We start from the raw sequence: 26,373 nt of genomic DNA, 5'->3' as shown, positions 1-26,373 counted from the left end.
CTGGCGTCGTGGGAGCACGGCACAGGTTTGATGGGAGCCGCAACCCCGGGCGCTGGCTACGTCTGAGTAAATGGGGCTCGAGGGGAGAACCAGACGCACCGGGAGGGCAATGGTTAGAAGGGGCCGCAGCCCAACCTGCCCCCCGGCTTCCGGCTGCCCCCCCACGTGAGACTCAGTCACTTGGCACGTGGCTGTCTCAGGTTGCGGAACGCGGACTCCCCGGCTTGGGATGGGCGGAGCTTAGCCGCTCACACCTCCCCCGCTAGGAGCGCGCCGTCCGCGCACCAGAGCAAAGCCCCGCCCCCAGAACTGCGACCCCGCCCCCGCGCGTGGCCCCGCCCTGTGAAGCCCCGCCCCTAGTCCGTGTTCCTGCGACCCCGGCGGCCCGCGCGTAACCCCCCCCTGCCCGAAGAAGGGAGTCGCGCTGGTCTCCAAGATGGCGGCCATGGCAACGGCGTCCGGGCAGCAGCAGGTAAAGGCCCGGCCGGCAGCGCCGTTCCCGCCGTGCGGTGCTGAGAACGGGCCCCGGGGCAGCGACTCCGCTGCGGCTCATCCTTGTCGAGGGGATTCTGGGCTGTTCCCTCCTTCCCCCGGCGGGGAGAGAGCCCGGGGGGAGCCGGCCCCTGTGTCTGCCAGAGAAACAGAAAAGCTGCCGCGGCCCAAAGCGTGTCCCCCCCCCGACCCGCTGCCGCCCTGGGGCGCGTGCAGCCCTGGGTGAAGGGAGGCACCGCGGTCACGGCAGTACCGGACGTTCTGTGACGTCAGGGAGCTCCTCGAGCCTTCAGGGGCCCCAGGGAGCGGCCGGCCCCTGCCAAAAATCATGGGAATCCAGCCTGTCCCGGGTTTTGTGCTGGAGGCGGGGCTGCGCCAGAGCCCCTCCCCTTCCCCCATCAGTGCTGCACCGCAAATCACTCCTCGAGCACCTCTGCGCCTTCCCTACAGAGTACCTGGGCCAGGTGAGGGCCTAAAGAAGAGCTCTGTGGGGCACAGGAAAGCTTGTCTCTCTCCCCAACAGAAGTCGGTCTGATAAAAGCTATTACCTCACTCACCCTATCTCTCTAATATCCTGGGACCCACATGGCTACAGCAACACTGCATATAGCCAGTTCAATCTGCTCTGGAACATTTCTGCCATGTTGCCTGATTGTCCCGTTGTCCATCACCCTGCAATTACATGCCCCAGTGATAGGCTGTTTAGGGGTATCTAAATCAGTGGTCCTCAAACCTTTCCGGGTTGTGCAACTGCTGTCTGCCCCCTCTTCCTGGGAGCTGAGGCCAGGAGTGGAGCTGCAGCTGGGGGCATTGGGAGTGGGGAGATAGGAGCAAAGGGGCTGTAGCTGGGAGCGGGGCTGGGGCCAGGAAAGGAGCCACAGTAAGGGCAGAGGCTGGGGGTATGTCTGGGGGCAGAGAGGGGCCGAGGCATGGGGGGCGGTGGATGCTGGGAGCCAGGGCTGGAGCAGAGCTGGGGCTGGATGGCCCTGCTACCCCGAATGTTCCTCAGTGCCCACATAGGGAGTCAGGACCCACACTGACCTAAGTTGTATTCAGTGTTGTAGCAGTGTTAGCCCCAGGATATTAGAAAGACAATGTGACGATATCTTTTATTGGACCAACTTCTGTATTTGGCCCAATAGAAGATATTACTTCACCCATCTCATCTCTAGAAGTACCTAAAATTCACCTCTACCCCGCTATAACGTGGTCGTGGGGAGCCAAAAATCCCTAGTGCATTATAGCTGAAATGCTGTTATATCAGGGTAGCAGCAGCAGGGCTCCAGCAGTGATTTAAAGAGCTCTGGGCTCCAGCCGCTGCGGGGAGCCTGAGCCCTTTAAATTGCCAGCGAGCCCCGCTGCCGCAGCCCCGGGGTAGCAGCGGCAGGGCTCCAGCGGGATTTAAAGGGCCCGGGGCTCCCCACAGCAGCCGGAGCCCTGGACCCTTTAAAGCACCGCCGGAGTCCTGCTGCTACCGCGCTATACACGAACCTGTGTTATATCGGGTCGCGTTATAGTGGGGTAGAGGTGTATTTAATTCAAGGTTAGTTCTTGGTTTCATCTTGCATTCTGCAGGGTTTTCCCATTATGATGTCCTGTTTTGTTGGCTTCCTACTGATAATCCTAACTCTGTATCTCCACTCCAGCATTTGGATAATATAATGCAGGGGTTCTCAATCTGGGGGTCGGGAGGTTATTACATGAGGGGTCACAAGCTGTCAGCCTCCACCCCAAACCCCACTTCGCTCCAGCATTTATAATGGTGTTAAATATATAAAAAACTATTTTTAATTTATAAGGGGGGGTCACACTCAGAGGCTTTCTGTGCGAAAGCCTGTACACCAGTACAAAAGTTTGAGAACCCTTGATATAGTGTAACTCATAGAATTGTAGGATTCTCACAAGTGTCACATAGGTTTTTAACTCTACAGATCCCAGAATCTCAGTGGTTGCTGAGTGACTAAATGTGGCATGATGAATAAAAGTCAAGCTGGGTTCTTCTAGTGCATGATAACAATAATAAAGGTACTGCTGACTAAATTATGCCGTCTTTGACTCCCATACCATCTCATGGTCTTCCAAACTGAGCAAATTTGATATGCAATCATGGAGACATAATAAACATAATATTCCATGATGTCATTTTTATAGTTTCTGAAGAGTGGCCTCTTTAAACATATCATGGACATGGCCAAACTACATTTTAAAGTGGTTAAAAAACAAAGCTGCAGTCTAAGTAGACATAGAAAATGCTTTGTTTAAAAATCCTATTATGACATAGTTTGGCCTTGTACATGCTGGCTGGCCAAACCCTTTTATAATCCACTTTGATTACAGAGTGTAAACTTTTTGCTTGAGCATGGATGCTTTAAATAAACATAGTTAGATAGTGGTCAAGGAGCTGAATTTATTTTAACTTTGTTTTCAGCTTGTGATGATGCATTAGCATTCTATGCAGATGTTTCATATCAGTATGTAATGTTTGTTATTGATATTTATTTTTATAGTACTAACAATTCATTAAGCACTTTACAGATTGATATAAGGATAGCATTCCTGCTCCAAGGCACACTCTAAATAGAGAAAATACTGGTGAAGGAAATGGGGGGTGAAAGATTGCAAGCAGAACAAAGCCAGTAAGCAGTCTGTTTAGTATACATCTTCTTATTTCCATTTTTTTCCAGTTTGCATTTGTCCAATAGGAAAAAAAGTGGCAACCCTAATAGACAGAATGAGGGGCATTTCTACCAATGTGATGCTAGTTCAGATGCTCCAATAAATACTCTTTAGCTGGAGTAGTCAGATTAATTCAACTGTGCCGCAGAGGAGACATGTATTCTCTATATGGCTTAATAAACCCCGAGCCAAATAATCTGTTTTCTTCCAGCTGCAGTGGTCCTGGGGGTTTGAGTCTCCTCACCCTCCCATTGAGAAGTCATTGACTTTTAAGGATGATTTTTCCTATAGAGAACTCCTAATGCTTGTTAACCAGCTACCTTTTGCTGATTTGAGGTAAATTAAAGCCTGGGCTACACTAGCGGGGGGCGGGGGAGTTCGAACTAAGATACGCAACTTCAGCTACACTACTCGTGTAGCTGAAGTCGAAGTATCTTAGTTAGACTTACCTGGCCATCCTCACGGTGGCGAGTCGACTGCCGCGGCTCCCCCGTCAACTCTGCTTACTCCTCCTGCCGAGGTGAAGTACGGGCGTAGATTAGCGGATTGATTTATCGCGTCCAGACGAGACACGATAAATCGATCCTCGATACATCGAACGCTACTCGCCGTTCCAGCAGATAGTATAGACGTACCCTCAGTCTAAGGGGGTAAAATGCTTATTCAATCACTGATCTTGGAATACTACTGAACCTGCCTATGAAAGAGCTAAGGGCCCTTATCTCTACAACCATTACTCTAATTTAGTATCACTTAGTCGAGTTGTCTATTAATTTAAATGGGATTATCACATCAGTGTTTCTCAATGTTCTTATTTATTAGTATTGCAATAGCACCTAGGAGCCCCAGTCACAGACCAAGACCCTATTATGCTAGGTGCTGTACAAACACAGAACAAAGATAGTCCCCTCCCCAAAGAGTTTACAATCTAAGTGTAAAACAAGAAACAACAAGTGGAACAGAAGGGAAGGGGGCACCAAGAAACAATGAGACAGTGCTGGCCAGCATGATAGACAGTGGTCTTAGCACATCAGCAGCCTAACTGTTGTCAACCTTTTAGTAGGCTGAGAGTGAAGATTGCAAAACTGCACACTAAATTACTAGTAGTTATGATATCGAGAATATCCAGAGTTATAACAAAAAATGTGGCTGGGCTGTTAAACGTCACGCTTCACGGTTTAAGCCAATCCCCAGTGATTGGAGGGATAAAACCAGGAAGAGACTGGGGAGGTGGGAGGGGGAGATTATTCCACATTTGTGTACTGCAAGATTCTTGCATTTTCCTCTGAAGCATATGGTACTGGTCACTATAAGAGAGGATACTAGACGGACCCTGGGTCTGATCCAGAGTGGCAGTTCCAATGACAGGCAACTACTGTTTAATTGTAGTGATACAACGTTGTATTATTGTTCTTTTTAAGAGCATATTACAGCTACAATTCCCAATTCACCACTGCATTACTCCAGCTTTACCCTGGCGTAACTCCACTGAAATCAGTTGAGTTCAGCGTAAAACTGAAGTAACACAGTGGTAAATCACGTCCACAGTATGTGTTTGTCTTTAGCCACTATGTTACTGATAATGAATAATAATAAAGAATGCCTTCTTTTGTGTTCTGTACAGAGTGACTGCTGTTTCAGTATTCCAGATTCCAGTCAACACTTTCAGTTTCAGAACTGGACAATTAAAGCTGATCAAGCTAAGAGAGCTGAATTCATAAGAACAGCAGAAAAACTAAAAAATCAGTAAGTTAAAGAATATCACCATAAACACATTCTGCATGGCATTGCTGTGGATGACAGGTTTTGAGGTGATTTAAGATTAGTAGTTGTGACTATCCGCAGGGGTTCCAGAACTGTGAGCCTCTGCGTTACCCCTCCCACTTCAGCAAGTGAGAGCTTTGCTGCTGCTAAGCTGTGTCTCAGGTTCCGGACACACCAGCTTGTCTACCTTTCCAGCAAACTCTTCAGGACTCTGCCAGTCCAAACTTTACATAGCAGGTAACAGTAAGTGAACGCCTATTCCCGAGTTCCACAGAGACATCTTTCTGTAGTGTACAGCCTCTACTTACTGCAGCTCACAAAACCATATAAGTTTTGCTGCTCCTTTAAAGAGACACTACACAGAAGGCTATTAACTTAAATGGGGTTGGCAAACCCTTTACTCCTATCACAGCACTGAGTTGGATTATAGTAACAGTAAAGTAACTTTATTCACAATTAGGTTTAAGTGATACGAAGTATAAGGATAGACATGGTTACAGACAAACAAGTAAGGTTTTACTTTTAGAAGCATATTCTAACTTAACTTACTAGAGGCTTGGTTTAAGTAGATTTCTCAGCTATAGTCAGTTTCCAGAGACTTTCAAGCCCCTTTCAGCTCCACACTTTTCTCTTATGTACAAGAGCTCTAGCCTTTTGTATCTGCCCAGTAAAGGATACCAAAATGGCTCTCTGTCCTTGCTTATATCTTCCAAAGTTTTATCTTTGTTTTCAGAATCAGAAAGCTCTCCACGGGGGCTCCAGGAGGCCAGCTGTGTCCACCAGGCAGCTGATGCTATGTTAATTTTTGAAGTCTCTTGCCCCTTCAAGATAGTTAAGAGGATATCTCCCTGTGACACACCAGGATACAGTCCAGCCTAATGATTAGCTGTGTCACCCCTGCCCTCTAACCTGGGTGCCTTTTTCAATGCTTTGCTGCTGTAGCCTCCAGCCTGGACTGCTCACAAACAGCCTCCAACATTCAAGTAACTCCCAGTTATGTCTGTGTGTGTGCTGCAGCCAGTCAGCCATACCTTGGCTCTTACCAGTTTTGGTTGTATTGCTGGGTGACCCCAAGACACTTCCAGTCTTAGATTTTCGCTCAGAAAGTCCTTTACTGCCCACCCCTCTCCTGGACAATACCAGTTTATATGAAGCCTATTACTTTAGTAGAAATAATAAGCACGCAACTTGCCACCCCAAATGGAGTTTCCCAGACATTTCAATTTAAACACACTGGATTAGATAAAACAATAAAATAGTTTATTAGCTACAGAGAGATTTTAAGTAAGTACAAGTAACAAGGCATAAAAGTTAGAAACGGTTACAAGAAAAATAAAGATAAAACACAACTGCTGCCTAACTTAACAAACTATGATAAAGTCAAAGCAATGTTTTCTCACCACATACTTTTAGCAGTCTTACTGACTAAACTTCTTAGATCAGGACTGCTTCTCCCAAAATCCAACTAATGCTTCAGGTGCTGTGAATGTGACTGGGGCGGAGGGGAATCTCAGGGTGTTTATCTCTCCTTTTTATAGTTTCAGTCCCCCTCTTGAAAAACATTTCCAGCTAAGATTCAGGAGACATCCTATAGGGAAGGATGTTCCCTACTGCTTTTCCTCACCTTTTTGAACTTCCTTTATCTCACCATCCTGCTGGACGACTGTTTACTGCATAAATGCAAATAAAGCAGAGCATACATTTCTTTGTTTGAGACAAACCTGTTTGCTAACCTCAGTTAGGAACATGTGTTAATAAAACCATACAGTGGAATCTTATACAATAGAACCTCAGAGTTATGAACTCCAGTTACGAACTGACCGGTCAACCACACACCTCATCTGGAACTGTAAGCGTGCAGCCAGGCAGCAGCAGAGATAAAAGAAAAATGCAAATAGTACTGTGTTAAACATAAACTACTAAAAAATAAAGGGAAAGGGAAAAAAACTGACAAGGTAAAGAAACTGTTTCTGTGCTTGTTTTATTTAAATTAAGATTGTTAAAAGCAGCATTTTTCTTCTGCCTAATAAAGTTTCAAAGCTGTATTAAGTCAATGTTCAGTTGTAAACTTTTGAAAGAATAACCATAATGTTTTGTTCAGTTTTATAATTCCATTTCATAGTTACGAACAACTTCCATTCCCGAGATGTTTGTAACTCTGAGGTTCTACTGTATCTTCACATACAATGTTGCCACACATATTTTACCAGGATAGTAATGAGCAGAAAATTCTGAGTTTTCAAGTGGTACCTCACAAGGCATACTTTGAGCAATTATTACTACAATAGTGTGTAGGGTGTGGACATAGAGGTATATTCTGTCATACTCCTCCACTTGCTAGTTTATCGACTTTGCCTTTTATGTAAATGTACTTGCATTGTCTCTCCTTGCTCAGTTTACACTGGAGACACTTTCAAGCAGGTGGGACCACATTCCTTTGTCTAGGGTGGAGTGACTTCAGCCTTACTTGCCAAACACATTTTAAAAATATATTTCCAGGACATAGAATAGTAGGACTGGAAGGGACCTCAAGAGGTCTTCTAGTCCAGTTCCCTGCTCTCAAGGCAGGACTAAGTATTATCTAGATCATCCTTGACAGGTGTTTCTCTAACCTGCTCTTAAAAATCTCCAATGATGGAGATTTCACAAACCTCCCTAGTCAATGTATTCCAGTGCTTAACCACCCTAACCAGAACTTTTTCCTAATGTCCAGTGTAAACCGCCCTTGCTGCAATTTAAGCCCATTGCTTCTTGTCCTATCCTCAGAGGTTAAAGAGAACAATTTATCTCCCTCTTCCTTGTAACAACCTTTTATGTACTTGAAAACTGTTATCATGTCCCCACTCATCCTTCTCCAAATTAAAAAAAAACAAAACTATTTTTTCAATCTTCCCCCATAGGTCATTTTTTCTAGACCTTTACTCGTTTTTGCTGCGCTACTCTGGACTTTCTCCAATTTGTCCACATCTTTCCTAAAATGTGGCACCCAGAACTGGACACAATACTTCAGTTGAGGTGTAATCAGTGTGGAGTGGAAGAATGACTTCTTATGTTTTGCTTACAACACTCCTGTTAATACATCCCAGAATGATATTTGCTTTTTTTGCAAGAGTGTTACATTGTTGACTCATATTTAGCTGGTGATCCACTATGATCCCTTTCCGCAGTACTCCTTCCTAGGCAATCATTTCCCATTTTGTATGTGTGCAACTGATTGTTCCTTCCTAAGTGGAGTACAATAGTACCTCAGATTTATGAACACCAGAGTTACGAACCAACCAGTCAACCACACACATCATTTGGAACCGGAAGTACACATGAAACAGGGAAAAAAAGCAAATACAGTAGAGTACTGTATTAGACGTAAACTACTAAAAGATAAAGGGAAAGTAGAATTTTTCTTCTACACAGTAAAGCTTTAAAGCTGTATTAAGTCTATGTTCAGTTGTAAACTTTTGAGAGAACAACCATAATGTTTTGTTCGGAGTTATGAACATTTCAGAGTTAAAAACAACCTCCATTTCCAAGGTATTCATAACTCTGAGGTTCCACTGTACTTTGCATTTGTCCTTATTAAATTTTATCCTATTTACTTCAGACCATTTCTCCAGTTCGTCTAGATCATTTTGAATGTTAATGCTATCCTCCAAATCACTTGCAACCCCTCCCAGCTTGGCATCGTCTGCTAACTTTATCAGGGTACTCTTTATGCCATTATCTAAGGTATTGAACAGAACTGGACCCAAAACTGATCCCTGCAGGACCCCACTCGATATGCCCTTCCGGCTTGACTATGAACCACTGATAACTACTCTCTGAGAATGGTTTCCAACCAGTTCTGCACCCACCTTATAGTAGCTCCATCTAGGTTGTATTTCCCTAGTTTGTTTATGAGAAATTCATGTGAGACCGTATCAAAAGCCTTACTAAAGTCAAGATATACCACATCTACCACTTTCCCTTTACCCTGTCAAAGAAGGCTATTAGGTTGGTTTGACACGATTTGTTCTTGATAAATTCATGCTGACTGTTACTTATCACTTTATTATTTTCTAGGTGTTTGCAAATTGATTTCTTAATTATTTGCTGCATTATCTTTACGGGTACAGAATTTAAGCTGATCGGTCTGTAATTCCCTGAGTGGTACTTATTTCCCTTTTTATAGATTGGCAATATATTTGCCCTTTTCCGGTCTTCTGGAATCTCACCCATCTTCCATGACTTTTCAAAGATAATCGCTAATGGCTCAGATATTTTCTCAGTCAGCTCTTTGAGTACTCTAGGATGTATTCCATCAGGCCCTGGTGACTAGGAAACATCTAATTTGTCTAAGTAATTTTTAACTTGTTCTTTCCATATTTTAGCCTCTGATCCTACTTGATTTTCACTGGCATTCATTAAGTTAATGTCCAATTTCTACTAAACTTTTTGGTGAAAACTGAAACAAGACATTTAGTACTTCTGCCATTTTCAGGTATTATTTTCCCCTCCTCATTTAGTAATGGGTCTAACCCTGTCTTTGGCTTCCTCTTGCTTCTACTGTATTTGTAGAATGTTTTCTTGCTACCCATATTCATAATTTTTCATATATTACTGTACATATACCATGCAATAATATTAATGACCAGCATGTTACCAGTTTACATATGATACCTTACCAGACACTTTTTAAATACAGATTATGACAACAGTAACATATAGAGATATACCTATCTCATAGAACTGGAAGGGATCTTGAAGGTCATCAAGTCCAGTCCCCTGCCTTTACTAGCAGGACCAAATACTGATTTTGTCCCAGATCCCTAAATGGCTCCCTCAAGGATTGAACTCACAACCCTGGGTTTAGCAGGCCAATGCTCAAACCACTGAGCTATCCCTCCCACAATCAGAATCAGCTGGTCACATCAGCTGAGGCTCATTGCTAGATACCAGGGAGCCCTTTGTCCTCTGAGCTTGGGGTGCGCTTAGGGTCAGAGTAGACCAAAACAGTAAGGGGATGCTGTTATTGTTGGAACCCTAAAAGTTGAACTACCTTAACAGAAGGTATATTAAGAAGGTTTAATACTTAGGAATGCTTGTTGATTAATGAGGCTACTAAACAGACATAAAAACCTTCATGAACTAAGAGCGAGTTGCCCATTGTTCAAATCCACCAAGGGCCAAATTCTGATCATTTTAATTACACTAAGTAATCCATTACTCCCCAAGTAGTTCCACTGAAATCAAGGTACTAAGGTGCTACCCACTATGAGTAAGGATTTCAAACTCTGGCTGTAAGTACATTTTGTTACACCACTGACCAACTACAGTAAAGAAACAAAAATTACTTATGGATCTGTAAGACTAAGATTTATTTGGGCATAAGCTTTCGTGGGTAAAAAAACCACTTCTTCAGATGTATTTACCCACAAAAGCTTATGCCCAAATAAATCTGTTAGTCTGTAAGGTGCCACCGGACTCCTTGTTGTTTTTGCGGATACAAACTAACACGGCTGCCCTCTGATACTTACGGATCTGTGTATTTAAAAAAAAAATGCCACTATCAAAGTCAGCAATTTTGATATCTCTAAAACATTTCATTTTCACATTCCAATCACACAGTTGTTGTAGAGGCATTGGGAGCACATTACTTTGGAGCAAATCTGTCCATCTACATTACAGCTCCACCTATGTATGGAACGACATTAGTGCAGCTCGTCCTCCCTGCTGTCTTCCACCATGCTGTGCTCAGCCTTTCAGTGATAGCTCTTTGTAAGGGTTGCTTGCACTGCACTATGCACCTAGATCAGTTCTCATACATTTTTAAAGCGTGAACTGCAGTCTTAGTCAACAAGATAATTTCTTTATTATCTCTGCCCTTGTTCAAGATTACTTGGAACATCTCCCCTACCGTTCATGATCAAATAACAACCTTGTGGCAACTACATCAATTTGTCACATAGACAAGTAATAATAGGGAGGTAGTTAATGTATTTTTAGCTTCTTTTAATGTGATCCAGCAGGAAGACAGTGAAAAGAACTGTCACTGTGAAACGAGGCAGCTGACTCTGAAAGCGTTCCAAGGACTTTATTTGTCTACAGAATTTGGGAACTGCTAAATGACAACCATGTTAATTTGCTTTTAATCTAGTCTCCTGCATACTAGAATTCATGCCCCAAAATGTATTTCAGTTTACCCCGTGTTCTTCTTCCTTGGTTTAATAGAGGCATTTCCTCAGAGAACATCCATTCTCTCCTTTTCATTTGGCCCAAGAACAGTATACATGTTTTTTTAGCAGGTTTTAGCTTTGCTGGGGAAACATCAGGAAAACTAAATAGGATGCTGAACACAACTAATATTCTGTTGTTGTCTTTAAATGAAACATTAAACACTAAACATAAAATATAAATGCAGGAATAGATTCCTTTGGCTCTTTATTTACAAAAATAGAGAAACAAAGTTAAAAAATAATAGCACTGCAACTTAAAGAAACCAACTGAAAAAAATAAAAACCTTGAAACAAACATTCATTACTGTAGCCACTTACACTAATTAATCTGCCCTGGGATTTGCAGCATTATCTGGGAGCAGTTTTATCAACAGCTTCGAGGCAGTAGACTTCCCCACCTCTAACTAAACCTTAAATCCAAGCTTGCTATTTGCTTATGCTCAACCAACCACTGGTTTCCTTCCCTTCTATCCCCCCAGAGGACTGATAAAACCCCTGGCGTAGGTCTAATTATTGTATTTGTGCAATCCCCATCACTGTTGTAGCTCAGCACCTCACAGACTTTAATATATTTATCCTCACAACCCCCAAGTACGGTAGGGAAATAATTGTATCCTTATTTTACAAATTGGGAACTGAGGAATAGAGAAGCTAAATGATTTGTCAGGGTCACACAGGGAATCCATGGCATAGCAGGAAATTGAACCCAGGTCTCCCAGTTCTTCGGCTAGTGCCCTAACCACTGAATCATCATGACAGGGAATGTCAGAGGGGAGAGTGGGAAACTGGGCTCTACATATGTAATGAGTTTCATCTGGTTCTCAAAATGATTAGCCACACCCTTATGAAGTAGATAATGGATAAGTAAGGACAACTTCATCTACCACTTAAGTGTGGCCACTTCTGAGGAAGAAAGTGGCATCTAACAGTACATCGTCTATAAGGCTCATCTGATGCAGAACCTTGAGTGTAAAGAAAGTACCGTAGTTATAAATTGAGGGAGAAAGTGAGACAGTTCTAAAGGATGTGAAGGACCCCAAGCCCATTAGAAATAATATCATAATTTAGAATGATCTGTTGACACGAAGAGCAGAATTGTACATCTGTCTGCCTTTGCTGAATACCAGATTTCTGATTACTTCTGTCAGAGTTACTGTGTGGCTTGCACTACACATACATCTTGCAAAGGATGTTTCTGATTTTTTTAATTTATTGACATTTACCAACATTTACTGATAAAAATCTAATCCTTCCAAGTGATAACACACTAGTTATATGATAAACTAAAAGCAGCTATTCTGATTAATATTCCCTGTATTAAAGCCCAGTTTTTAAATTCTGTAATGATGCACTTGTCCGGAGCGCTTAATGAAACTAACTTATTCAATCAAAAATAATGACCACTAATTAGAGTTAGTCTAAGTAATTTCTAAGTGGTAATGACTGTGAATTTATATTTTTAATTAATTTTCAAATGATTTTAAAATGTGATTTCAAAGCCAAGCAACTTTTCTTTTCCCAGACTTGTGAATATAGAAAAAGACAAAAATGGTAATCTCTACAGCAAGAAGAGTGATTTCAGGGTGGAATACAGCACACTGGAAGAACTGGAACATAAAATGACTAACAACAGGAAAGCTGAAAGTAGGATATTTGTTCCTTTCCTTGTCCACACTCACTCACTTAACTGGTGTATTAGCTCATAGAACAAAGCAAATTCTGATACTCGCCCATGAAAGTATTTTTGCTGCTGTATATGTACTGTTTATAAGAGGGAGTGCACTATAAAAAGAACAGTATTGTGGAAGAATTAAAAAGTATGAACCTAAACATAACAAGATTTAATGTAGCTTAGTTAATGTACAATAAACTTATGACAGCACCACCAAATAATCAAGGAGTCTCAGTGTCTCCCACATTGAGCAGTTAAAAAAAGTAGATCTTTGAATATTTCAGTGTCTGGATTTGCAGAAGCTTGAAGCATTGGAGGTGGGTCCTAGAGAATCCAGGCACTGAAATGTCCAGTTATGTATTCCAGGGCTGGTAAGGATAGATGACAGCATGAGAAGGTATGTTCGTTGCAGGGTGGATTGCAGAAGTTGGTTCACACTTTGAATGTGCCTGAAATAGAGGGTAGTACACTCAATATTCAGAAAAGACCTGATGTGTCATTCAGGAGAGGTGACACCATCATTGGAGAGAGGCATTTTCAAAAAGTCCCCAAACACAAAATCTTTAAATTATTTTTTGCACTCCCAAAGATATGCTAGGTTCCTCATAAAATAAGTAGACACATTACATATTCTGAAGAGCATACAAACTAACATGACCTAACATGTTATGGTCTAACTAAACACACAGATCAGGGAAAGGAAGGGAAAAGATAGCAGTAAGATCATATTACTCAGTAAAGTTAGTTCACATTTTGATGGTGCTGTTTTGTTTGTTAAAGATAGCTATTCTCTCCTCCACATTTTATAGGCCTTATGACAGAGGTAAGTAGGAGGGATTTGAATGGGGCAAGGGAAGTGGCTAGAGTCAGAATTGGTGTTCCCAGCACAAGGGGCAGCATGAAAGAATGGATGGAGCTGCTTCTATGAGAAGATGATGAAGAGGGTATCAGTACTGGCATTTTTGCTGGCATCATTGTTGGAATGGGAGGGTGTGTCAGAGAAGACGTGAAAGGTGACCAGACCAGAGATGTTGGGGCTGAATGACTTAGAGGTTTGAGGGTAAAGGCAAGAAATTTCAATTTGATGTACAGTTAAACTTTTAACATGACTGACTAACTTATTTTTCTTCCACAGAAGCTAAAATCCAGCAACAACTAGCAAAAATACACAATAATGTTAAGAGACTTCAACGACAATTGAAAGATGTGAAGCCTACACCGGAATGTAAGTCTTGTTGATGGAGTTTGAAATACTTGCCTTTTATAGACAAAAGTTTAATTTTCTTGGATAATAGTCTTGCAGGGAAGGTCTCTGCTTGTGCCATCAGTGCAGGCCCTGGGTGTCCTGTCTAAGAAAGGAGGGGAGTGTTAGGAAAGGCTGGAGGCTCCCTGAGATCATCTTTAGAGTGGAACCCCTTATTTTCTGTTGGAACTGGCCTGGGACCCTGGAGCCTATTGGGGGTGTGGTACCTTCTGTGCTGAAGTCCATGTCCTTCTGCTTGAATTGTACTGTAATGCTAAGTGCAACAAGTATATTTTTGGGATTTAGATACAATCGTATGCCTCTCGTCCATCTGATGGCTGAGGACGTTGAGCAAGGGCCATAGGGAATTACATTTTCAGGCCATCTGTACCAATATAAACTGGAATATTCTGTTGATAATGAATAAAGAACACTTGGGGGATTAGTTGAGTTGAAACACTTGGGGAACTTGTAATCAGAGAGACATGCATTTATAGCTTAATAGTTTAAATGTAGCCCAGGTTAGAGACCAAGATCTATCACCAGCTCAAGGTTATGTAGTGCTTACATTCATTATGTTGTTGATCTAACTCAATTTCTATCTGCAAATGTCTGCATCTACCTTGGCCTCTCTGCTAAACTGTCAATAGGATGCCAAGGATTGAAAAAACACGAAGCTGAATGAAGGCCTTGTCTGATGAGAAATTGTACCAATTTACCTGACTGGGTTTTAAAAACAAAGCTAGTTAAACCAGTGAACTCCCTTGTGTCCACAGGGGATTGCACCATATTTAACTAACCACTTTTTAATTGTTTTACTGTAGTTAAGAACATAAGGACAGACATATTGGGTCAGACCAATGGTCTATCTAGTCCAGTATTCTGTCTTCTGACAGTGGCCAATGCCAGGTGCTTCAGAGGGAATGAACAGAACCATTAATCAACAAGTGATCTGTCCTGTGTTGCCCATTCCCAGTTTCTGGCAAACAAAGGCTAGAGACACGTCAGAGCACGGTTTTGTATCCCTGCCCATCCTGACTAATAGCTATTGATGGATCTATCCTCCATGAACTTCTTATAGTCTTGGCCTTCACAACATCTTCTAGCAAAGAGTTCTACAGGTTGACTGTGCATTGTGTGAAGAAATACTATCATATAACTTTCTTATTAGACAAAGCCTAAAACTCTCACCCCTAGAGATTCTCTCTCCAAATCAAGACTGAGGCATGTTGGCAGGGTAACATGAGAAAACTGGTTCTTATGTTGGGAATCATTTCAAGATAATCCAGAATGGGCCCCTCTTACTCTGAAATAAGTGTGTCCATACAAGGGTTTCCATTGGGTTAACTAAATCAGTTACTCCTGAGGAAATTATGCACCAAAAATTAAAAATTATGCACACAATATTTTAAAATTCTGCAAATTTTATTTGTCAATAAATAAATGTGGCTCCAGCATGGCAGTGGGGAGCTCAGGCCATTGGCTGCATTGAGGTGGAAGATCACCCTGAAGCCCCCATCTCCCCCAGTACAGGGTCTCAGCAGTGAGGCTGCTCCTGACACCGTGCAAGGGCTGGATTTGCCCCAGAAACACCCCAGGGCCCTGCCCCTCTGTGGCAGGCGCATCAGGTATGGGAGAGCAGGCTCAGCCCAGCAGGATCCAAGTGTGGAGGGGCTTAGTGTGGGGTGAGAGGTTTCCAGGTTTGGGGTGAGAGGTTTCTGTGGGGCAATCTGGGTGTGGGCAGCTCAGTGGGAGATCTGGATGCACAGGGGCTCATTGTGGGGGTTCTGGATGCAAGGGCAATGGGACTCTGCAGGGGATCAAGATAATGGTGGTTGGGCTCAGTGGCGGGGGCCTGAGGTGTGGGGAGATGGGGCTTGGTGGGGAGGTCTGGGCCTGGCAATTTGGGGGGGGGGGGTCTGGGTGCTTGGGGAGTGGGGCTTGATGGGGTGGGGGTCCAGGTGCAGCTTATTGGGTCTCAGTGGGGGGGGCTCTGAGTGTGGGGGGCTTGTTGGAAGGGTCCAGGTGTAGGGGGGTATGGCATGTCAGGGTGAAGGTTCGATGGGCCTGCTTAATGGGGGAGTCCCAGCTGCTGCCAAGGGGATGCCGCAGGCCGGGATCTCACTTCCCCCATGATTCCCCTATCCCCTTTTCTTCTCCATCCCCTTCCCCTCACTCCCACATTCCCCTCCCCCTGCCCTATTTCACCTCCCTTCCTTCCCCACTGCCTCCTCCACTCACCCCCCTTCTCCCATTTCCCCCACCCCCATTTACCCAGCCCCACTGTGTGAACTCACTATTCCACAGAAAATAGGAAGGCTCCCAGATCACAGAAGGGGAGCACAACTGGCACTGGGACCCAGGAGGCTGTGTTCAGCTGCAGAGTCAGTGGAGCCTGAGACCAGACCGCAGCCTCCGAGCTGGGCAGCTCTGCGTTTGCAGAAATGAGGAGGGAGGGGGGCAGTGGCATGTAACCCCATGTGCCCCCACCCCCATGCCCTCGCCTCTGGGGGGAAATCCCACCCACCCCCAAAAGCTGCACACATGGGAAGCATGCCGGCAGACCTGTATACCTGCTAGGAGTCCCACTGACTTCACCTGATACTGACATAGCTCCACTCTTCAAGACTCCATGAGATTGTAAGGGCCCATCCTTGCACATCCTGTTGCAGGACTGGAAACTAAAGCTCTCAGTCACATTCTTTTCACCAGCATTAAGTTTCCTGGTAGAGAAGGATGAAGAGGAATAAAAGCATGTCTACTCAGAATAGAATACTCTAACAATACAAATAAAGAATTCCCTTGTGTCATCAGTTATTTATTATTTCATTATTGTAGCATATTTTATTTCAGGAAATCCAATTTTACCTATATCCATATTTGTCAACTAATTTAGTAAAAGTTTATTTTGCCTATTGGGGATGTGTATGAAGTAGAGGCTGTATGGGATGTATATGTTTTAAATAGAAACTGCCTGCTTTGCTATATATCTTTATTCTTCATGTTAGTTTATTAAGAAATGTCACATTTTGTTGTGTCTAGCACAGGAGTTGGCAACCTGCGGCTCTGGAGCCACATGCAGCTCTTTGGCTGCTCCTTTGCGGGCAGCCGTTTCTTGAGGGAGTGCGAGGTACAGGCTCTGTCCAGTAGGCGCTTATCACAGGCAGCTCACAGCCCGGAGGCGCAGCAGGGCTCTGACCCCACACCGCTGCCAGAAATGGCTGGCTGATGGCACGTCTCTGCATGCCCCTTGTGGGGAGGGGAGCAGCGGGTCTCCATGCACGGCCCGCAAGCTCCTCTTCTTTGAAAGGTTGCCGACCCTTGGTCTAGCATATAAAAGCTATAGTCAGCTATAGGGAAAGTGATATTTACTCCTCTTTTTGGTTTTTGTAGTCATTGAAAAGCTCAGGGAAATGATGGAAGAAGCTGAAAATGCAATAAATGGTTTTAAAGAAGAACAGCGACTAATGTATGTTTCTACATGCTTTTATAGTCTTGAGATAACTGAAATCAGTCACACAAAACCAAAATAAAATATAACATAAATGTATCGTATAAATCACTCTTCTCTTCCTTTTTTCCATCCTGTTCCTTTATTTCCTTTTTCTGTAATGAATCATTTAAGTAAACATATATTCAAAGCAAACTTTTATGACTAGATTACCTATAGTAGTATCATGCAATAACCATATGATTATGGTAAAGGCATTCTAATAGGGGGGTCTGGATTAGAATAAACGGATTTTTAAAGGCACATTTTTTTCCTTTTCTCTCTCCCTGCCCTCCCAATGATAGCAATATAGGAAAGGAGTATGGTTGTTTGGGTGACCTACCTGTGCATTTCCATCTAGTTCTCTTTTAAGAGTAACCTTAACTCTGACTTTCCTGGGTTTATAATGCTTAGTTTGGGGATAATTACAAAAATTCTGTACAGTAGAACATCAGAGTTATGAACACCAGAGTTACAAACTGGCCAGTCAACCATACAATTTGGAACTGGAAGTACACAATCAGGTAACAGCAGAGACATTCCCTTCCCCCTCTCAAAAAAAGCAAATACAGTACAGTACTGTGTTAAATGTAAACTACTAAAAAAAGGGGAAAGTAGCATTTTTCTTCTGCATACTAAAGTTTCAAAGCTGTATTAAATAATGTTCAGTTGTAAACTTTTGAAAGAACAACCATAACTTTTTGTTTACTGTTACGAACAACTTCCATTCACAAGGTGTTTGTAACTCTGAGGTTCTACCGTAATTTATTTTACCCTAAATTAGTGATACTTAATCTGAACTTTAGCCCTACTTTAACATAGTTTTTGTCTGGGAATTGAATAATCACAAAGTCTATTTCAGGTGAACTCATGGGTATTGTCTGACCTTTTATTTAAAAGTCAATGTGTGTTTATGTTGTTTTTTTTACTTAGATATGAAGAGCTTATGAAGGAGGAGAAGACTGCTACTAATGAGCTCAGTGCCTTACAGAAAAAAATTGACACATGGGCACTGGGTAGTTCAGCCATAGAAAGAGTTTTCAGGTTACCATCAGGCAAGGTTCCAGTAGATAAAACACTGCAAAATCATCTACCTGAAGAAGTAGTAGAATTTGAAAGGTTCCTTCAGCAAACAGGAGGACGACAAGGAGGCTGGGATGATTATGATCATCAACACTTTTTGAAAGTATGGACAAAACATAAAGGAAAGCCATCCTATATAGAAGAAGCCCTTGAGTATCTCTCTGGAAGAAAAAAAGAGGATATTCAACAGCATGAGACATGGTATCAAGAATTTCTGATTTTAGAGGAAAGAAAAAAAGAGGTAAGAGGATTTTAAGATTCAAAGTATGTTTGAATTTTAAACAAGTGTATTTCTTAAAAGCCACACACGCTTTTCACCCTCTTCCATCCACCTCAAGCTGTGATGGCAGACATAGCTTTTTTCCTACAGAAAACTAGTTCTCTTTAAAATTTTCACTTTGTTGGTGTTGTTCTAAGGAATCATCAGCAGATGATGCTCTAAGCACATGTTGGAGTGCTGTGTGCAGTAGCTGAGCATATTACAATTATTATTATTCATGTTTATTGTAGTCGTACCTAAGAACCAATCAAGAATGGGGCCCCATTGTGCTAGACACTGTACAGAGTAGTCGACAGTCTTAGCCCCAAAGAGCTTTCAGTCTAAATAGACAAGACAGATATGTGAGGGGGAGGATGGGGCAGGGGCGGCTCTAGGCACCAGCAAAACAAGCTGCTGCCTAGGGTGGCAAAATAGAGGGGGCGGCAAAAGGCTGGGGCCCCAGCTCATCCTGCCGCTGCGAGCGGAGGAGCGGCCCGTCCCCTGTAGCCGGGCAGGGCCGCGCTACCGGCTCCGCTTGGGGGAGAGGGGGAGCCCCTTACCGGTAGCGCGGCCCCGCCTGGCTGCAGAAGACGGGCCGCTCCTCCTCCGCTTGTTCCCCGGGTCCTAAACAGCCCAGCAGCAGCTTGTCTGGGGGGGGAGGGGGGCAGGGCTGAGCCCCGCCCCGCTCAGAGCCGCGTGGTCAGGGGGCGGGGCTACAAGCTCCGGGCCGAGCGGAGACAGCTGAGCTGAGCCTGGAGCTCGCGGCCCCGCCCCCTCCCCACACGGCTCTGAGCGGGGAAGAGCTCAGCCCCCTCCGGAGCCATGCGGCTGCCGCGCAGTGAGCCGGGAGTAAGCAACCGGGGCGGGGGGGGGAGGTGGCTACGGGTCAGGGAGTCCCGGGGACACTCAGGGGGCAGGGAGGGGGCACAGGTTCTGTGGGGGGGGGCAGTCAGGGGCCAGGGAAGGGGGGTTGGATTGGGGGGGTCTCAGGGAGGTGTTTGTCAGGCACCCCCCGACCCCATTACCCCCCAGGCCCAGCCCTGACCCCCAGCTCCGAGCCCAGCCCTTCTGATCCGGACACCTCCCTGACCCCATTCCCCCCACAGCCCTGACCCCTAGCTCTGAGCCCAGCCCCTCTGATCCGGACACCCCCGACCCCATCCCCCACTGCCCTGACCCCCAGCTCTGAGCCCAGCTGCTCTGAGGTGGGCACCCTCCGACCCCATCCCCCCACCCCAGATCCCCAGCTCTGAGGCGAGCCCCTCTGAGCCAGACAACCTCCGACCCCATCTCCTCACAGTCCTGAGCCCAGCCCCTGTGAGCCGGGCACCCCCCAGAGCCCAGCTCCCCACCCAGCCCTGGGCAACAGCAGCACCACCTCCAGGCAGTGACAGCCCATTGGCACCAACCATCACCATCACCCAGCAACAGCCCATTTTGTAATTGCAAATGTATACAGACCAGTAAAGCAGTTAATGTTTTTAAATAATGTATTTGGTGTATTTTCAGATTATTACAAATTAATTTTCACTAGTTATTTTTTACATTTCCAAATACATGTTACTATAGTATTGCAACTTTTTTTTATGGAAGGGGCCCCCAAAATTGCTTTGCCCTGAATCCTCTGGGCAGCCCTACCCAGTGTGTGTGAGGAGCCGGGGAGGGAGGGAAACAGGGTCCCCTGGAGCCGAGCCCGGGCTGCGATGGTGGCGAGGGGCTCCTGGAGTGTGCGAGGAGGTGAGCGGCCGACTGGGTTCGTCGGTGCTGAGCAGGTAGCCCCGCAGCCGGAGATCCTTGCCTTCCCTCCTGCCAGGGCTGGGCCAGGGCACCGTGAGGCTGAAGAGCAGCAGGTCCGGGGGCTCTCCAGGTCTTTGGCCGCCAGCATGTCGAGGGTGAGGGCGGTGAGCACGAACTGATCCACCTTGGCCACCAGCAGTGCTGCGAAGCCCAGGGAGGGGGCCGTGTTCTTTGTGCCACCCCGTAGCCGTGCCGCCACCTGGAAGTACTCCCGCTCCGTGCTGCCCAGCAGCTCCACCCGCATGGGGACAGAGTCGCAGCTGGGCCAGGGCTCGGCTGCAGTGTGCTGGTAGCGGATCCCACATTTGGGGGGGAGGCCAGTGCTGGGGCAACAGGGGGTGTGAGTGGGGGGTACTGGTGGGCGGGGGGGGGGTCATGTCTGGGGGCGGGGGGGGGGGGGCCGCCAAAAATTTTTTTGCTTGGGGCTGCAAAAAACCTAGGGCCGGCCCTGGGATGGGGAGAGAAGGACTAGAACAGTTGCAACACACCTCGGCTCCAATGGTTCTGAAAATAGAAATTTGGAGGAGGGTCCTGGACCTGGGTCTCCTTCGTGGTAATAGATTAGCTGGCATAAACATTGATTATTTTTTTTAAGCAAAAAGTTTGGTTTTACTGTTCATATATGTGTGTGAGAGATAATATAAAAATAATTGAAAAATGTTTGCACAGTGAAAACATATGATACTAGTTAACTAATGAGCCTAATAATCATTCTGCAGCAATGTGGATGCCATAAAACTTTATATATTCAAATTATTGTAGATATTAAACTTCAAACACTGTGAGATAGGTAGATAAATAGTTGTTTCCATTTTACATGTGGGGAAACTAAGAGATAGTAAGCTACTTGCCAAGGTAAAAAAGCATCTATGTCTGGAGTTCCTACCTCCTAGTCTCTCCTTTGGAAATAATTATCTTGGAAGAGAAAGATTTTATAAGAAGTATATGAATTTTTTTCTTACTGTTCTCGTGCAGTCTATTGAAAAGTGGAAAATGAAGAAGCAACAAGAAAAACAAGAAATCTTAAAGCAAAAGCAGAAGTCAGAGAAAATGCTCAAAACAGAAAATCTTCAGCAAGAAGCAGCTCAGAAGCAAAAAGCAGAGAAGGAAAGGAAAAAGCAACAAGCAGCTGTCGAAGCGTGGAAAAGACATAAAGAAATAGAATTTGCAATGAAACAAGCATCTCGACTGAAAGAGGAAGAAGAGAGAGAGAAAAAGCAACAGAAGGAACGCCAGCGCCAGTTCCAACTGAAGCTACTGCTAGAAAAGTACACTCGGCAGAAGGAGGAACAGGAGGCACTCCAAAGACTTGAAAAGGGGAAGAGGGAGGAGGCTGAAAGGGAAGAGAGGAAGAGAATTGCTGCAGAAGAAATTTCTAAGTTTCAAGAGAGAGTGAGTAGTCACACCCCACACTTGTGTTTCAAATCTTCTGGATATGTGGTACAGAGTAGACATAGTATTAGAATGTGGAAGACTAGGGAGTTAATTATCAATAACAATTATTTCAACTTTAAGAGCTATTTTAATTCACAAACTACATCTGTATGAAGATAGCTCTGTCTGTGTCTTGGGAACAGCTCATCTTTTTGTCTAAAATAATGTTCTGTTGCTTTTCCTCAGTGTTCCAATTCAACAAGATACTTGAGCATCTTAAAGTACATTAAAGTACAAGAGTACTCCTGTTGACTTCAGTGGGACTAGTTAACTGTTTAAAGTTAGGTATATGCTTGAGTATATTCCCGAATCGGGGCCTATGTGGGGGACCAGTCCAATATCAATATTTGTTTTCATTACCATTTGTTTACAAAAAATGGAAAGTAAATCTTGCAAATATATAGCAGTACAATATCAAGGGTTTGTTTCCAAAAGGTACATTTTAGAAACTGGCCTGTGTAATTTAATTGTGTGCTTTGGTTTTTCTTCCTGTACTCTGCCTGTGGCACACAAAGTTCCGAGTCCTGAGGACTGAAATGCTTTAGTCTTAACTACAATAATTGGGTTCCCTAGAATGGTATCTGGGTGAAATGTAATGGCCTACGTTATATGGGTCTGATTGGACGATCAAATGGTCACTTCTGTGCTTAAACAGTATGAAATCTAGGACACGTTTGGTTTCTAAAGCATTCAAAATAAATTCTGATCATATGAATAGCCTATTGGTGCCTTATTCTTTTTGATTCCCAAAAGTGCTCAATATTTCATCCATGGTATATTTTCCAGGATCTTCATAAACTTGAAGTAAAGATTCTAGAAAAGCAGGCAAAAGAGGAGGAAAAAATAGAAAAAGAAAAAAGACTGGCAAAGTTAAGAGAGAAGGTAACAAACATATTTACTGAATTGATTGATTTTTCTTGTTATCATCTGATGAAACATATCTTCATGCTTGTAATTTATTTTTAACAGCTTTATTCTTTCTGCTGCCGCCTTTTAAAAGGCAATTATTTTTCTTATCCAAATGACCTCTTAGAGCTGAAGATTATTTTTTGTCATGACAAACTAACAAACAACCCACCTCAGAATGGGAAAAGTCTTGGCTTTTTACAGTGGAAAAAGCGCATAATTTTTGGTAAAAAGAGCACACTTATTTTCCTTTTGAAATGTGTTTAAATAGCTATCTTTAGTGGTTTAAAAGCAGATAAAGATACCAAAACACATATGAACAAAGACTAAACATTTTTTTTAATTATAGATGCCTAAAGTTAAGCACCTGAATCATTATTTAGGCACTTAAAATAAGTTGCCTGTTTTTCACAAATGTTGAGCATCCAGTAGCGGCTGCTCATTCTGTGAATTTATAGTGGACGTCAGTCTTCAGGGTTCCAATCCTGCACCTTTTTCCTGCACAAATTTTACTAAGAATTAAGAGGGGGAAAATATGTTTGACAGACTGTCCCTGCTCTTGTCCATAAGCACATGGAGCAAACGTGTCAATCCTGCAATAAGCTTCATGTGGGTCAAAGACTCTTGTCATAAATGAGATTTATTGCATTTCTTGGAAGGACTATCATACAGGTTCACACCTACCTTCCTTATGCTATTCATCTAGACAATGTAATTATTTCTTGTGACAAATGGAAAGGCACTGTTTTTTCCTATTGTTAGCCAGTAATCAGGGTCTTACACATTTTATTGTGTTAGGAGAAATTGATAATGGGGTCCAGGTATTTCTTTGATGCAATCCTGTTTATTTACAAAGAATGTACACAAAGTCCAGTTTCCCTGAATGCACTAGGAATCAAACAGCAGGATACAGTTTCTTTGGTCACAGTTCCAAGCCTTTTTCCAGCCAGCATTTTACCCCAAAGCTCTCTCAGTGTTTTTCTCATGGTCACTCTATAAGTCCTCCTCTGACTCAGTATGGGGTTTCCTCGCTGCTCTCCTGTTTCTTGCCGCATTACTCTCACATAGACATACAGCTGCAATCTAATCAATCCCCTGTCCCTGCATTGTTTATCAGAAACGCCCCTCCCCCTCTCCCAGCAAAGGGACAAGGTGGGTGAGATACCAGTAAAAAAAAAAAAAAAAAAGTTTTGTTATCCGGCACTTTATCAACCAGAAAGCTCTATTAACTGGCATTTCTGATATATCTCAATACAAATCTTCAATCTAGTAACCGGGACTAGTATACTGCCCAGGAGGTTATGCATTTGCACATTCTGCACTCTACTTTTATGCAAAAGAGGTAGAAGACAAGTAAGCAAGTTGATATCAGGGATTTATTCAAAAAATTGTGTTATAAGGTCATTACATATTCAGCCCAATCTCCTACACCTTCTACATCTACAATGATAATAGGGTCATTATTATCAACATCAGAGGCACTGCAAGGTCCTGAAGTGCGTTCTGAATCATCTAAGAAAGATTAAATTATATTCTGTATAGTTTGTGTATTTTTAGTGATATGGGTATACACCATGTGCTGCCCATAGTGATATTTAGTGTCATAAGATAACCTACTGTATAGAAAACTTTACCTGTATAAACCTAAGTGCTTCAAGAAACCAGCCACTCTGCAGTGCAGTACTACTACTGGATTGGTGAGTACCTGTATACTATTTTATACCTTATTCATTTTATTGTGTTCTAATTCTTTGAAAACTGGTATTCCATTGGTAAGTATAACTTTCAGTTAACTGGAATTTTTGACTAACCCCTGCATTCCCCCAATATGCCGGATAACAAAGCTTTTACTGTAGTATCTTTTATTGGACAAACTTCTGAAGTTTGTCCAATAAAAGATACCATCTCACACACCTTGTCTCTCTAATATCCTGGGACAGACAGGGCTACAACTACACTGCATGCACTAAGCAAAGGGGGCATTTAATTGTTCCCTCATTTAGCCTGAATGGGAGGCAGCTGTCACACCCAACAGCTTCAAGAGTTGGTGTGACTGCCCAACCTCCCTTCCCCTGCATAACAATATATTATTGACAGGTTGAAGTTCACGTAACCAGGGACCCATCTAGACTGTACAAACCTACCAAGGGTTGGGAGGAACGCACAAAAGAGATTGGACCAACAGATGTGCAGCCACTTTTACATATTCCACATAGGTAAGAAAAAGACTTAGATTTATATATTTTTAAAATACACTCAATGACCAGCTATTCATCCTTATTTTTTCCCATAGAGCTATCCCAACCTGGAGACAAGGGTTATAGCTGAACATCTGCATATACGAGAAGATGAATTACATACAAATAAAAGTGACCAACTGGGTCCTTACAAATTTTCATAAAAATTTTTTATTTAAAGAAGAATATTTTGTATTATTACATGGGTTTCAAGTTCTGACCATTTAATTTTTTGTCATGTTAGCAGTGTATTCATTATGGTATGTATTTGATAACTGGCATATCATCCACAATTTCATAAATTTGAAAATGAAACAACAGAATATAAATGTAGATGTCATGGAACAACAATCAGTTATATCAAAATTGCCATTCTTACACGTTATTCTAGACCCTAGACGGTATATAATATAGTCACTTGGGGAAACAATGGAAGAAATAGTATTTTTAACTAACAAAAATGCTGGGTGTCCGTTCCTTCATGTTTTGTACTACATATGCTGCATTCGTAATTAGCAACTTTTAAAAGATTGTGGTTTTTTTATATTTGAAGAAATAAAATGTCTCACAATTAGATGGAGTGATAATAGAATGACTAATCTGTGCTTCAAACTTTTGTACTAGTGTTAATGTGACTTGGATAAGGAATACTACACTATTTTGCAAAATAAATATTTATTTTGTTTAGTTCTTGTTTTAGTAATACTATTTTGGTTATGTGTAGTGCCTTTCATCCAAGATTCTCAAAATGCCTTATAAATGGTAGGTGTTACCTCCATTTTATAGAAGGGGAAGGGGAAGAGCAGGGCAAGTGACTTGACCTGAGCCACAATGCTTGTTAATACTGAAGTTGGGAATAGATCTTTGGTTTCCCATTGAAGTCAGTGGGAATTGTCCATTGCTCAGCACTTCTTTAAAAAAGACTCAGGCTGTTTAGGTGCCTACATATGAACTTAGATTCATAACTGTAGGAGCTCAGTTTTTTAAATCTTGCTCAAATCACTTTCTTACCTCTCATTCCCTTCTGCTGCACTAGTCCCATCATGATCAATGTTTGGCTTTCCTTCTTCCATGGTAAATCATACCCTGCACCTTTATAAGCTTCCTTTTA

At 43.2% G+C, this 26,373-nt stretch overlaps 1 protein-coding gene across 2 annotated transcripts in view; it reads left to right on the top strand.

The window, feature by feature from the left end:
* Positions 1–25,949, top strand: part of CCDC112 (coiled-coil domain containing 112) — a 33,620-nt gene extending 7,671 nt beyond the window's left edge. The window contains exons 1-10 of one of the 2 annotated variants that reach the window (XM_045022121.1): positions 349–472; positions 4,793–4,914; positions 12,664–12,785; positions 13,949–14,038; positions 17,450–17,525; positions 18,480–18,870; positions 21,661–22,077; positions 22,906–23,001; positions 25,123–25,241; positions 25,319–25,949. In XM_045022121.1, the coding sequence (XP_044878056.1) occupies positions 437–472; positions 4,793–4,914; positions 12,664–12,785; positions 13,949–14,038; positions 17,450–17,525; positions 18,480–18,870; positions 21,661–22,077; positions 22,906–23,001; positions 25,123–25,241; positions 25,319–25,349 (1,500 nt within the window). In that variant the 5' untranslated portion in view covers positions 349–436 and the 3' untranslated portion in view covers positions 25,350–25,949. Of the gene's footprint in view, positions 1–348; positions 473–4,792; positions 4,915–12,663; positions 12,786–13,948; positions 14,039–17,449; positions 17,526–18,479; positions 18,871–21,660; positions 22,078–22,905; positions 23,002–25,122; positions 25,242–25,318 lie in introns of those variants that run through there. The other variant, XM_045022122.1, reaches the window with a different exon arrangement.
* The last annotated feature ends 424 nt before the right edge of the window (positions 25,950–26,373 follow it).

The sequence above is a fragment of the Mauremys mutica genome, chromosome 6, assembly GCF_020497125.1.
Source record: "Mauremys mutica isolate MM-2020 ecotype Southern chromosome 6, ASM2049712v1, whole genome shotgun sequence".
NCBI classification, from domain to species: domain Eukaryota; kingdom Metazoa; phylum Chordata; order Testudines; family Geoemydidae; genus Mauremys; species Mauremys mutica.
This window is presented reverse-complemented; position numbering and strand designations above follow the sequence as displayed.